The 15,848-nt window shown below is 31.6% G+C and overlaps 1 protein-coding gene across 1 annotated transcript; it reads left to right on the top strand.

The window, feature by feature from the left end:
• Positions 1 to 848: 848 nt before the first annotated feature.
• Positions 849 to 14,591, top strand: LOC100572811. The gene is made up of 3 exons (XM_003246996.4): positions 849 to 1,174; positions 6,841 to 6,947; positions 14,007 to 14,591. Exons 1-3 carry the CDS (start codon positions 876 to 878, stop codon positions 14,300 to 14,302), a joined length of 702 nt encoding a protein of 233 aa, XP_003247044.2. The 5' UTR covers positions 849 to 875; the 3' UTR covers positions 14,303 to 14,591.
• The last annotated feature ends 1,257 nt before the right edge of the window (positions 14,592 to 15,848 follow it).

The following is a 15,848-nucleotide window of genomic DNA, read 5'->3' as shown; positions in this document are numbered from 1 at the left end:
ATTAATTTGTGAAATATATTTATATAATATTAATAATATATTATAACATTATAATAATCAATAATGACTATTGACTATATTATTAATTTATTTCAGAGTTTTATAGACTCTTAATTTACGTGTAGAAAAGACAAAATATAGCTTGTACATCGCTTATGGTTGTGGTTTGTTTGTAAATCAATAAAACAAAATGACAAGCTATAGTTAATTCGTTAAAATGCTGAAAAAAAGTTTAACTTAATTCATTTAGCTACAAAACCAGACATTTTTTTTTCAATGAATAAAGGATAATGTTTGTGTTAAATTGTTTAAGTAATTTTTTTACTGACTTTTTATGATTAAAAAATCAACAAAAAAATGTATCCACAAATATTTACCACTTTTACTAAGACAATATTCTGTACCCATATAGTATATGATTCCAATGAACATTTCGTGTAATATTCATTATTTAGGATAATGGTTTTCAGCTATGCCCCTCCCCCCCCCCCCCAGGGATTTCCGCCGACAAGTATAATTTGGTGGACAATTGTAACCTAACGGTAATTTGGCCGATGACGTATATATAGTAATAACAGATATATACACATAATATGTTATTGGTTCGTCAATACGGTGTGTGTATGTGAGAGACACGAAGTCCACAAAACTGCACTGGGACTCGGAGTCAATAATTTTCCACGGGCTGATAGACAATCGAACCGGAAACGCGGACGTCTTCGACTAGGTACACTGGCCACCAATTGCAACGTACTCGTACGCGTACGCGACGGTTGTATATTATTATGGCAATTAAATGAAATAAATCGTGTCCGTCACGGCGGCGATTATTCGCATTGCGATCGCGATCGCAGCCGATCGTCGTTTGCACGCCTATGCGGTTTAAATACGGTCGTCCGAGGCTCAGTGGCCGTACACGGAAGATGAATCGGTTACAAGCAACTACTGTGCTGCTAGTGGCATCGGTGACGGCAGTGGCGACGACCGATGGACTTGGTCAGACGCCGCCGCCGCCTACGGATTGGTTCCGTGGCTGCGGTGCGGCCGACTGGCCGCAGTGCGTGGCCCAAAACGTGGCCAGGACGTTTAGGCTGTTGGAACAATCGGACCAATTGCAGATAGCCGACGGCGTACGTCTGGTCAAGACGGCCACGACCACCGACAGATCTACCAAGTGAGTATACCAATCACATTTGTTACCCTGAAGTAGTCCAACTACAATAGACGTTTAAAGGTATATAACTTGCGATAATATAATAATAACAACTGGTTGTAGATACTTACACGATTAAATCGTAATTATACAAATTAGAAGTCTATTATATACTACCATAGGCCCGAATCACCGAGTTAATGGGTGTTTTCACGGGGTTGGTCGAGGATTTCATATCCCCCCTTCCCCCACGAGAGACTTATTTACTCCGAAAACAGTTAAATATGCGTACCGATGAATATAATATTATATGTATCTGTATAACCATCAATAAAGTTCATTCCATTCCATTCCCTTCACCACCATACGAAAAAGCAGAGCAAGATCAGCTCTATAGGTTATAAATTCAACACAAATTGTGGTTTTAGATAAAATTCTGAACATATTAGGGTTTTCAACAAATTACCATCCTTGGGGTAAACTATAAAGTTCATTGATACTGCAGCGCAGTAACGTCACACTTCCATGTAGGTATTCTAGATCTGCTACTGACGGAATAATAGATTCACATTTAGTTACTCAGTTGTCTCCAAACATAATATAATGTATATTTTATAGGAAATGGTTTTTTTTTATGACTGAATATATAAATAATAATATAATATTATGTCATGTGCAAATACTGTATTTGCATCTATAAAGAAGTTATATTATAGTATTATATACCTACTACTAATATTGAGTAATATAGGTATTTTATAAAAATTATTAATGTGTATTTATTTATTCTAAAATAGTATTAATTATAAATGTAATTAATTAAATGAATAATAAATCTGTAATAAAATTAGGTCCGAAAAATATGCATATCTTATTTCCCCGTTTATAATAGGTACTACTAGGTAGGTCCGCATATAAAATCATGTAGCTCTAAACCAATAACAACCTTTGTCTTGAAAATAATTAAAATAGTTTCCATGGCCTAACGAAATTGCTTTTATACTTTTACAACGCTACTATTTTAACATTAAATTTACTTTGCGCTGTTATTAATTACGAGTTAATTATTGAAAATTACATAAAATCAATCATAATATTTGTTCCGTACATAGGTAACACAGCGATATTTTCGAGAGAAATTTTATGAAATACTTTATACGTGTTTGGGTCTAGTTCTCGCAAGTAGTAAATTATTATGGTGTTAATTCCCTCAACAAATTAACCACAAGAACTAGGGAACATAATATAATACCTATATTAATGTACTGTAAGTAGTTTTATCAAACGTTGAAGAAAATCCAAACACTTTTACTGTCCTAAAAGGTGATGACGGACACAAAAAAAAAAATAAATAAATAAAAAACACACATCATTGTAAAATCAATACATTCATCGTTCCACTCAAAAAACTCATGACTATTTATTTAAATATTAATTTTAAGTACGCCTTAGCCACCGACTGAACGCAGAAAATGTGTAACTTCAAGATATTGGAGCGAAGCTTTAATAATAAATAATTGGATAGGTACCTATATATTATAAGTTATAATCATACATATTATAAACAATTAATATGTATTTATTATAATGTAAAATTACTTACAAATATTTCAATTGTATTGACACTAGAAAGAGTATTAAATCCTAAATGGCGTAAGCTAATAAAAAAAATTTATAAAAATGACAATTTTCCTGAACACCATTAATTTAAATTAATATTATAACAATCACAGAAAAATATGAAACAAAAAACATTTTAAAATTAATAATATATTTCTTTCTCTGTTAAACAATAGTGTAACAATATCAAACGATAAAAAGCATCGTGGTGACTACACTCTGGACATTTGTTATAACTTATAACTTAAATACTGAAAATTTTCGTTTATTTATTTATTGATTAAACCATATATTTTAATATATGAATTAATTATAGAGTTACACTCGAAATATACAAATTATATTAATTACGATAGCACCAATCTAGATAAAATAAAATAGAAACTGATAGAGTGTAGTTACGAGAATGTGATTAGTTGTAATTAAATACAGAATATGGATTTTTAGTGAAAATGGACTAGATAATCAAAAGAAGCATTTCCTCGAAATGACCTTATGCATTCAAGAAGGAAATGGGGAATGTCACAGATTTACTATAATTAGTAGCTATAGTGTGGGAGCACATTGAAGAGTCATTAAGTATTTTTAAGACTGTTGACTTTAATGATATCGGCCCATAATTTTTTTTTTCCAAACCAAAATAAATAAATTGGTTTAAACCTTTATAATAATTAGGTATTCGATATAAAATTTTCGAATAAATAACTAAATAAGACGTAAGCACGTATTTTTGATTCTCAATATTATTTAATCAAACGTACCCTTATGGGTTAAACTGTAAACTTAATTCGATTCACCTGTCGCTGGCCGTTACCCACAGGCCACAATCCACATATGATATACAAAAAATGAGTCCAAGTAACTCAATACTGAAATCAAAATATGATAAAACTTACTTTTTCCCTCTTACTACTATATACAATTATTTATATTGTGTGCCTGAATAGAGGTATTACAAACATTCTGATATAGACATATAGTTATAAAGAAGACTAGCTACTGAACTAAGTAGAAACTATTTGCAAGTTTCTGATTTCAGCGATTCTATAAAATGAATAACAAATTTCACATATAGATAGGAATACTTTGAATATTGTTTTGATCAGCTATTATCGTTACTAACGATTCGTTAAATTATTTAATTTAAACTTTTTATAAAACGTATAGGTATGTAATTTTGTAATTTTAATTTATATTCAAATTAACAATAACTATTGTCAAATACCTTATTCATTTCAGGTCATACATTTTAGTTTATACTGACAAAATAATACATTTTTTCAAACACATAAATAAGGCGATTCCTTAAAAGTTTTAACACTAATTGTATCCAAAAGTATTTATATATATTATAATGTTTTTTAAATTTTTTTTTACAAATGAAAATTTTTAACAAGCAATTAGTTAGTTAGACACGTATACGTATTAAAAGTTAAGATGAGAGAATTTGAGTGTCACAGGAGTACCCCAAATTATGTCGATCCACTACTCCATCCATTTAAACTTATAAAATACTTATAACTTAGTAGGCACCTATAGTTAACTAATTTCCCAAAACGCGAATATTTTTCCAAAAAAATGAATGTTTATGTGTTAATCACATAGGTATAATCACCTTCCTCATATGATATTTTTAATTTTTTACCTTCAAATATTAAAGCTGTATTTATTATGTCCTAGGTATATAATATGCGTAATAGTAATAATTATTTGACCAAGATTATTTTTAATCACAAAATAATACGCATTTATGCATTCAGCGTTCTAATCAGTGTTTTGAAATCGGAGTGATTTAGTCATGAATTAATAATTGATCTAAATCAATAGAAAAAACAGACACTTCTAACAGATAATATTGTAATCATTATATTAGTTGAGCTGTGGTTAAGAATACTTGAATAATGTCTACATTGAATAGTTTAAATATGTTTGAAGTTTGAACTACAAACTTATTTACTCAAGAGTCAAAACACACTCACGCGTTGTAGTGACATAAAAAATAACAAGAATCAAAAACGTATACATAAATAAATTTAATATTAAATAATATGTAAATAAAGAATATAATTATCAGATATTTTTTAGTTATTTGTTATTATTCATCCCAACAAAAACACTGCATCAACTAAGTGTAAAAACCTGACTAAGAAAAATAAACTCGAGTTAGAGAGGTGTGATATCAAAAAGGGGCTAATTAATTTCTTAAATTCATTAGTTTTTTAATATCATAAATTTTCTAACTTGAATTTTTATTTTCTTAGCGAAATTTCAACACTTGGTTGACGGAGTGTTTTTGTTGGGATATCACTAATTTATTTATTAAAATTTTGGATATAGTTGACCTACCTATGTGTTTTTTATCGAGTGAAAAATTATGGGACAAAATATCTATGTTGTTTTATAGATTGAGTAAATTAATATGATATATATATGCAATGAATGTTGCTGGAAAAGTCCAGTTGCTTGGGAGGAGAAATATGGGTGACCAGTACAAACGCGGTGGAGCGTATAGCACTACAGTATAATATACATTGTTGAAAAAAATAGCTATTCGATTAATAATTATGTTGATATTTTTCCATATTACTCAGGCTATAATCTTCTTTAAATTTAAAAAGTATCATCTTCATAGCTACTGATCAACGCGTTTAAATTTCAAGTCGATCGGTTCATTAGTTTGGGCTACAGAGAAGTCGGATCATTTTTGACCAGTTGTGTCAGAGGTACATTTATTTTGATATGAAATTCGGCTGAATGATCCAGGCCTCAGAGTTTGTCAACATTATCCATTAGTCTATTGTCGAAGCGACGTGACTTCTACTAATAGAAATAGAAAACGGAAAGGTTGTCATAATGTCGTGTAGTGTAAGTGTATAATACTTACCTATAATACTTTTATCGCAAACTCAAGATATTGGTTCATATCAAACAAATAATAATGAACTTATTATTATTATTCAATTTTTAATTTTGTGCTTGTACTATATTATAGTAGAAAGGAGTATTCAATTGATTAATAATTTATTGTTTATTGCCTCATACGGTTCACTGCATTTTTCGTAAAATTACACAGGTTAAATACGAGTTGGCCGTCTCGTATTGGCAGTGTTCGGACTTATCTAGATAAATTCATCTGAACGAATCCAAACAGAAATAATAGTCTATATATTAATACTCACATACAAAAATTTCAATATTCTCGCTTTAAGAGTAACGGTAAATGAGAAAAGCGTTTTGGGATTCAAAAGTATGAGTATAATGAACAAACTGACAATAAAAACGACTATAACAGGGAAATGCAGGTTTAATAATAGGCACTGGCGAACTGCCATGGACTGTGGAGTTTTCTCTAATTTTCATTGATCACGCCGCGGCCGTTCGCTACGTGTTTAAAAATAATAATATGTATTTAATGAATTTAGCGTGCCCTATGACCAATAAATCTAACATTATTGGTATTTAAACTCTGTTATACACAGAACACAGCTATATATATCTTCAAAAATCGATTTATTACTGTATAAAGAGCTACTGATGATAATTTAATTTAAATTTAATATAATGGTTTATAAGTAGCAGCATTATAGCTTCATTGTATGAAATCCTATTATAGTTATGGTTCGTCATAAAATGTCATTAACTATAATGTTTATTAAATAGCTGGTACCTACCTAGAAAATCTTATTGGCATTCAAAATCAATACGCTGGAAAGAAGCCTTTTCTGAATTCATACAAAACTGTATACGCATAGTGATAAAACATAGTATTCTCTGATATCGAAACCTCTTTAGCCCTAAGCCTCCATAATTCTGAGCAGACTCTTCATTTTTAATATCTAATGTTTGTCGAGATAGATAGTTTTTGAAGTTTGAATACATAATATTCTGTTATTATTTCCGAGTTCATCCCGCTGTAATAGTTGATAGTAATAATTAAATAATTAAATATACATAGGTACAGATTCAAGATTGATTGAATTAATAAATTAATTTCTTACCGATTTACGTGTAAATGTAACATGCATAAATTTACGTATTATACTAATGATTAATAATTTTATATTTAGGTACGGGAATCATACTTTTGACCTAATCAACAGAGTGGTTTCATTCGTCGATAGCCATTCATTGCAAATTGATCTATGGACACCAGACAACAACGTCACCACCGAAGGTATGCTGCAGTAATGTTTATACACACTCTCAATAGTCAATTATGTACATTTATTTACAGTGATTAACATGTATTGAAATTCCAAAGAAATGCAAACAAACTGATATTAATGATAAAATGTAGGTACTATGTATAACCTCCGCTAAGTGCTATTACGTATCATAGACAAAATAACATAAAATATGTATAATTATAATAATTCCATTATTTGGAAGTTTAAGCCATCCAAAGTTTGCTATTTTACGTTTATACACATGTGCTCAACACTACTTTAATGCTGCGCGGAAGAACTCGTGTTTGGTGTTTTTTTTCAATTTTTTTGTCCGAGCACAGCGCATTGAGCGACTGGCAACGCTAGCAGATTATGTGCTTTTTAACAATACTTTGTTTAATTCCGAGGCCTGCCCAAGGTGGTTTTACATACGATTAACAAATCGGGGGATATTTTCGATTTTTTTGTCCGAGTGATATTCAATTCTAAGTATTTTTTTTCAAAAATGCACATTTGGTATATACGCAAAAAATGTAGTTTTTAAAGTTTTTCATCAATAACTTCAAAACGAAGTTTTTCCGGGCTTTTTTTTTACATTCTTACAAAGCACCCTAAAACGAAAAATTTGGAAAAAAAATTTTTAAAAATTGAAAAGTTGTCAAAACAGAATCGTTCCGATTTTTTATATTTTTATTTTTAAGTGAACATATATGCGGGTGTGGGGGCATCGCCCCCCACGGGTTACTTTTCATGTAATATCAGTTGGGGGCTACAGCCCCCCCAATATTTCAGCCCTAGTTGTGCCACTAGTACTTTCTTAACATTTTTAAAAATTTCAAAAATTTTAAATTGTTCTCTTTTTCCGTGTTCTTTTTTCCTTGGTCTTTTTTTCCGGGATTCCGTTGCACTGGATCGGAAGAGGTTGTCGATTGTAAAATAATGTTGAACACAATGATATTTGTTTATTACACAATATGATATATAATTTAAGTTAATTTTGTAAATTTGTCGACAGAATAGAATTCTGCCGGAGAATATTGTAAGTTACACTATACTGGGATTTGTACTTGATGTGGACGGCGATGCGGCTGTTACAAGTCCGCAACCCATACAAGTACTGTAAGTTGGGATAACTACTTCTGAAGTCTTTGTGAACAGGGCTCCGATTTATATGGGGCATGCCGTGATTGAGGAAAAGACGATGACGTCATAGGAATGGCGTGATGCGTTGTTATACTAGCACTATCCAATGAGGCGGCAGCATCAGTGGCCTATTTTGGTGGCGTGATGTTGTTATAGCCGCCTGGACTTTGGAACGCCGTTTTTATAAAACATTTATGTATCATAAAGATGAAATGGTTGGATACACGGTATATGCCATGTTCCGGGGTATTAGTGCTTCATGCTTAATTTCGTCCGTCGGCGAATGTCCGGAACTGAGGGTTGCCTGGTGGTCATCGGTTACTTTGGGTTGCTGCAAAATTGTCCTTAAAATCGTATCCTTCAGGGCTCCAGCAAAAACCGTTTTATTACACAACGTAGACACAGAGTACGTCTAGTAAAATATTATACAAGATATTATGCGCAGCGTACATTATATTTCACGCTAGGTAATGCAATGCCGATTGCCGAATGCACAAAATTATCACTTTTCACAAATGGAATGATGTGCGACGGCCAACGATGGACGGTCGGTTTTCAATAATATTATTAATTATATTTTTGTAATGTTTTTTTTCCCCAAAAATGACAACGGTAAGGATGGTCGACGACGGCAAGTCATACCGATAATTTTATTTATTTATAATGCCATAATGGTACAATAATAATGATATTTGGTTTCGGGTAAAATAATAGTAGTTTCGGGGAATAGTTATCGACGAAGACAATCTAATTGTCGTCGTCGTCGATAACAAGAAATTGTTTATCATCGACGACGATCGATGACAGAATGCAATTTAGCTATAAGCCTATAACACATTAACACAGTACCTAACACAATTACAACACACTCGCACACAATACATATAAAATTATATTATTTTATTTTTCGTAAATTTATATTTTATAATACTGTATTTTGTGGTTGTAATGAACCACGAAAATAATCAAAAACCCAATATATTATATAAATTACACAAACCTATTTTAGGGATTTTGGAGGGGACGTACGCCCCCTTCGCCCACCCTCTTGGATCCGCGCCTGGCGTAGACTAAATCCAGCCATTCTTGAATTTTAGTTCGTGGAATAAATTTGTTTGTAACTGTACACGCATTATCTCACAACTCTCCGGAACTTCCTTCGGATCTTGTAGTAGAAGCACCTCACATATGGAGCGCACACTTCTAGGATGTAAAGGATATATTTCAGGACACATGAGGAAATCACTGGCATGTTTACATTCACTTCTATCAATTTCATCATAGGTGGAATACAATTATTTTGACTTACTTAGATATAGCTAGATACTTATGATTAGGTTTTACACATGTACAATCATTTTGGTATTGGATTGGTATTAGCTGTAAAAGAGTTAATTCATGTTGGTATTAAAGGTACATTTATAACAAATACAGCTCTGTCATTCGAATAATATATTGGAATGTCTGAGAGGGGCATCATTTCTTCCACATTATTTTCGTTTAGTTCCATAGGGAAATCTGTCCCACTGGGTAACCGTACTTTAATAACCATGGATTGTTTTAGTAATTCTGGAGCGTTAATTAAACTGAGATGGATTAATCCTACCTTAGCCGATTGTATGACATCGAATAACATAGTGATCTCAGATAAATATAATTGTAAGACGAGATTCATCTAAAAAAAATGATACACTAGATATATATTTATGTTAAGTTCGTTCGTCATACTTGTAAGCTGCTGGATAGCATCGCCTAAATCAATTACAACGGATTGTCCTTCCCCCTATCTCCCTCGAGTTTGATAACCCTTAGTTGTTTTCCTACGTCGTTTATTTCTGAGGTATTTGAATCCGTCAGTTATTTAACATTAGCGTTGTGGTTTAAAACACAGAATTGATCGCACAACCCAAACAGAATTTGGGCTGCCTTTTGTTATGGCTTTAAACGGAAAACCTCTTTTTGTGATACGTTATTATTTTATCATTCGAAATAGGTAAAATTATATTTTCACCGTGTGTTACGTGTTTAATGCTTCCCTATATTTCTGTTATTTATTAGAATTAAAAATTGGTTTAGTTTCTGTTTTTTAAACCTTCGGACCCGCTAATTGGCTCATCATTGTCAACAACATGTATACGTGATAAGCAATCCGCGTTGGAATGTTGTGAGCCTGCCTAATAAATTATTTCGTAATCGTATTCTTCGAGATGTAATCGCCATCGCATTAACTGAGTGGAAACGTCTTTTATATTGAATAAGTACGTTAATGGACGGTGATCGATAATTATTTTAATTTTTTTTTCCATATAGGATAGGTATTAGGTATGGTATAAAATATTTTACAGCCCATACTATTGCTAACAATTCTTTTTGTATTACACAATAGTTCGTTTTGGCTGTATTAGTGTCCTACTTGCGTAAGCTATAGGTTGATCTTTTGGAACATCACCTTGGGATAAGACCGCTCCGATAGAGTATTGGCTCGCATCGGTCATGAGGTTAAAATTTCCGTTTTCCCAATTAGGATAGATAAGTAGAGTTGGGTTTATTAACGCGTTTTTTTAATTCTTGAAATGCGTCTTCGCACATGTCAGCTGTCCACACGAACGGTATGTTTTTCTTTAGTAAGCAATAGTTAGAGGTTTTGTTATTTTGGCGAGGTTATCAACGAAACGGCGGTAATAATTTAACAAACCTTAGAATAACTTAACGTCGTTCTCGTTTAATGGTCTCGGATATTCTTTAATGCAAGTTAATTTACTTGGATCCGGAGTTAACCCGTTTTCGCCGATCACGTGCCCTTAGTATAAAACCTCTTTACATAGAAACGAACATTTCCTAGGCTGTATTTTGAGTTTATGTAGTCGTAAGTGCGTAAACACCTGCTCTAACCTATTCTGATGATCTATTAAACTTGACCTGTGGACTACAATGTCATATATCCTGATATCCAGATATGCCATACATAATTCTTCCAAGCCCATTAAAATCGATTTCATGGCTCGCGTAAATGTTGCCGGCGCGAAACTAAGTCCAAATGGTAATCGCAAAAACTCGTAATGATCTGATGTTGAAGAAAAAGCTGTTTTATGGGTGTCCCCCTTATCAATCATTATTTGGTGATAATCACTCGTCGGTTTACTACAATATACGGTACGATTTGAACGAATAAAGCCAATAATGCAATGTGAAATTTGAAAATATATTTAAATTTTTTATGAAGTTTATTTGAAATCGATCATCACACTTACTAAAATGTAAATACTGGAGAATTTTTAACCAGTGATTAATAATTATACCAAATTGGCACAAATTTTAAACTTCATAACAAGTTTAGATATTATGTTTTCAGATTTTTTATGACATATCTAGTTTTTTCGATACATCGGATAACAATTTATTGATTTTTATAAATATAACTTGTCGACTAAGATAGGTAACATGCGCACACAGATGCGTCCCGTAACTCTTTTACATATTATAAGTCTCACGCACTAATGATCACTTACTATGCACATATTCGCAAGGCGCAAATATTTAGTAAATTGCCTATATTGAAATTCTTCAAAACGGTCTGTATAAAATCTTCTTGACAACGTTGTGTCGATGTAATACAACGACCATATTATATCAAATAATTATCATTATGAGTCACAGACTTCAGTCGTAACTATGAAATATAATATCATTATCTAAACATAATTCTTACCAAACTTTACTAAAAATATCTCTGATGTTACCCAACAATATTCCAGATAATCTGAAAGAAGTATAGTGTAGTAGTTTTAAAAAGTAACTAAATACTATTAATAAATGTTAAAAAGCTGAACATTTTAACTAGGTAATAAAAATGACGTATTAGTTTGAGACCATATCGAGTCATATATAATAAACGAAGTACAGATTTTAAAATAAGTAGGTTATGAACGCCATTCCTCTTTTAGGCATCCAAGTCTTTTAAAATTTAAATACATATTATTTTCTATAATCTACACATTATAATATGCTATAATAAAAAATATATATTTTAATAAAGGTGGGTATTAAAAATTAATAAAAAAAAACCCACAAAGTATTAAGTACTAAGTAGGCAATGTAATTGAAAGCATAAATTTGATATTATTATACTTTAATATGTGTAGGTTGTTCTTGCAGTAATACATTTTAAATTAGTATTCGTTTCTATTTATTACACAGCAGGAGGGCTGCAGATTTTGTGAAAAATATAGATTTGCCGCTCCACCGTGGAGAATCTAATTTATACGAAAATATATTATATTATATAATATTATAATATATCTGTGTATAATGTATATATTATGATTTATGACTCAGTAATCCTCAGTATTATTATATTAAAATTATGTGGGGCGTGTACATAAATATATAAAAAATTCTATGACAATATTAATATAAAATAAGAAAATATATTGAATTATAAAACATAAAAAAATATTTCGAAATGTTTTACCATCGTAATTTCATCAAAATCACTAATATTATATCATTTCCGCTTAAATGGCCTGGTTAGGCACACCAATGCTGTGAAAAAAAACTTTCATGATCCACTGGCCGCTCGTTTTACCCTGTTTTAGTGTGCGTTCGGGCATTGTATTAATTGTAATTTTTATACCCGCATACGCTTATCGATCAAAACACCATAGAATAGATTAAATAACACTGTCTCCCTCTTATTAACGCATAACATGGACAATAGAGTAATTTAACGTTCGAAATAATCTGTTTTACTCTATTATATTTAATACCTATGAGAATGAACTTGCTCTAATATCAAAACATGTAAATGTTAAAATATTACTTAGGGCAGTGTTTCTAAACCTTTTTATTGTGGTGACCCCTACCTTACCTATTCAATGTTTTGAATACATTCTACTATTCTAGGGCAGCACCTCATAGGTTTTTTTGATATTTTAATTTTGAAGCTAGTATTAAGAACATTAAAAACATTTTAATGTGGATGCCTACTGCCTATAATATGATCTATTCATTTTTAATCAAATATTGAAATGTAATCGTTATTTTTGTAAAGTAGATAGATTCGTGAAAAGAGGCCATATCGTGAATAATAAATTTTTTTACACAATATGGACGATCATTGTTGCCCATTGCATTAAACGTTTAGTCGTTCTGTACACACAAAAAAAAATATGTTGAAAAATTAATTCATATTTGATGGTTTTTTTTTTACATTATATGGATACAAATGCATGAAATGGAACTATATAACTATATTATATGTGTATCTATATTTCATATTTTTATCATATCCTAATTTATATGTTGTATATATATTATAATATGTATAAGATCCGAACATTTGAGCTTACTCGGAATACAATGACTAAGTCAAAATATGCATGTCATATGAAATGCCTAAATATTACTCCTTAATACTTGTTATGGTCGAGCCCATTTAAACATAATATACAAATAAAAATATTCGCAGTTTATAAGCCATTAAAATGATATTGTACGTTATTATTAGACAACATGATAGTAGGTACGTCATGTTATCAAAGTATTGTTTGGTAAGCATTGTAGACGTTTATATACAATATACATAGACATTTTTAACACTATAATTGCTACCTATGTTTTGAAGTGAAATGAAGTGTAAAATGTTACTATTATTTAATATACCAAACCCGGTGTCCATGATCTAAAATCATAACAGTTGTAGGTAGCAGCCATTATAGACCTATAAACTAAGTTAGATTATAGGTCTATGCCCTATGGTACCAGTAATATTACAAAAGCCCCTTGAAAACCACTTACTATAATAGGTGCCTAAACAAATTCGGGAAAAAAATTGCTGTTTAGAACCCTGTCTGATATGCTGCGGGTACAGCCCGCATATGTTGTGAAAATATTGTTGACCCGTTTGTTTGACTTTGTTCCGACAGGGCGCAGACGTCACGCTTACCGGAGGGTGTTCCCGATCATCGTGGGCACGTACATGATCATGTCGGCCGTCCTCATACCGATGGGCTTCATGTTCATGTCCACGCTGGGTGGCAAAGCGCTGTTGGTCAGCAAAATGGCGCTAATGGTGTCACTGATGAGCAACATCAAAAAGATGTTCTCGTACGAGTACTACGTGCCGCCGGCACCGGCGGCCGGTCACCAGCACTGGAAGCGAACGCTGCTGGCGCACCGCACCACCGCCGGTCCGCTATACTCGTCGTACACCGCCTACTGAAAACGCAGTAATACCACAACACGCGCAATCAGATTTCGCGCCGGCCCTTAGCAGAATATATAAGCCCGTCCGAAACTCGACCCTCTGAGTGAACTTAATTTTATGATCGTCTACATTACCTATATTATTATAATAAACGAAACGAGTGTGTGTGACGATTCACGATAATTTATATATACCTATATTATTTTTATTTATTTATATATTATTTAGCTGTAGATAGCATACGTCAACTAATGTACGTGATATTTATTTAATTTATTGTCAATATATATCATTATGTAATGAACGGATCTTACATTGAACATAATATTATGTTGATTGAACTGCACCCCGACATATTGGTACGTCCTACTTGTTTTTGTTTACTTAGGTAGTTAAATACCTATCAGCAGGCTAGTGGCCGCATACTTTTGTATGTGCCCATCATGCTAACTGTGACAAAATTAATCTTTTCAATAAAACACCAAGAGTACCAGAGTAGTGTGCATAACAGTCGTCTTGACTATAGAGTAAACTTTACGATAAAATATATGTACTATTGATTAGTTATTGTTGTAATACTTATAACTTATAAGGCGATTATACAGCACGATGTTCAACTATTAATACGTGAATACATAATCAACAATCACAAGTACAGAAATAAGTTGGATAACAGTGACAACACGTCAAAAAATCGCTTTACTATAATTCATTAATTACGAATAAAGGGAAAATTAAGTACCTACAACGACTTGTTTAAAAAATAAACGATTGCAAGTTAACTGCTACACGGCCTATATTTTATTATTCCCTCCCTATTTGTTTTAGATTCTGAGAGGAGCGATTAATCTATAATTGGTGCATAATATTATGGTATACACTACTGTACACCAATTCAAGTTTTTTTTATTTTTGGCTTCACGTTTTAAACCACAAAACCTAAGCATGCGCGATTATTCTTTGACTCAACCGATTATCAATTATAGGTTCTAATCGATTTTTCCGGTTAATCGAATATCCGATTAATCAATCGATTATTGAATTAATCGATTTATTGTCAATCGATTAATCCAGTAATCGATTACTAAATAACCGATTAATTCAATAATTCAATAATCGAACTAAAAAACCGATTAATTAATTTAAAAATAAATAATATGGTGATAAATTATATGGCCCTAAATTTAGTCCCTAAAATTGTGTGTCGTATACGAAATTTAAAAGTGTGTTATTCTAATTAAACCTTTATAATATAATATTGTGTATAATTTTATATCTTCACATTTTTTTTATATTTTAATGATTTTTTGCCAAACCACATTTTAATTATTATCTACATTCTAAACAGACACACAGTAAACAATATTTTGTGTTGTTACGCCTTACACTCTTATTATAGTCATTATTATAAGCTATTCATTGTCATTGAGAGTAGCTATTTTTATTATTACCTGCTTAGTAGTGAACGGTGGTATATTATAGTATACTAGTGTTTTAAGTGTTTATCTAGAAATAATTTAGATTTGACCGATTTGGAACTATGTGTGTAGTACGAAAATTT

The sequence above is a fragment of the Acyrthosiphon pisum genome, chromosome A1 (genome assembly GCF_005508785.2).
Source record: "Acyrthosiphon pisum isolate AL4f chromosome A1, pea_aphid_22Mar2018_4r6ur, whole genome shotgun sequence".
Lineage (NCBI taxonomy): Eukaryota > Metazoa > Arthropoda > Insecta > Hemiptera > Aphididae > Acyrthosiphon > Acyrthosiphon pisum.
This window is presented reverse-complemented; position numbering and strand designations above follow the sequence as displayed.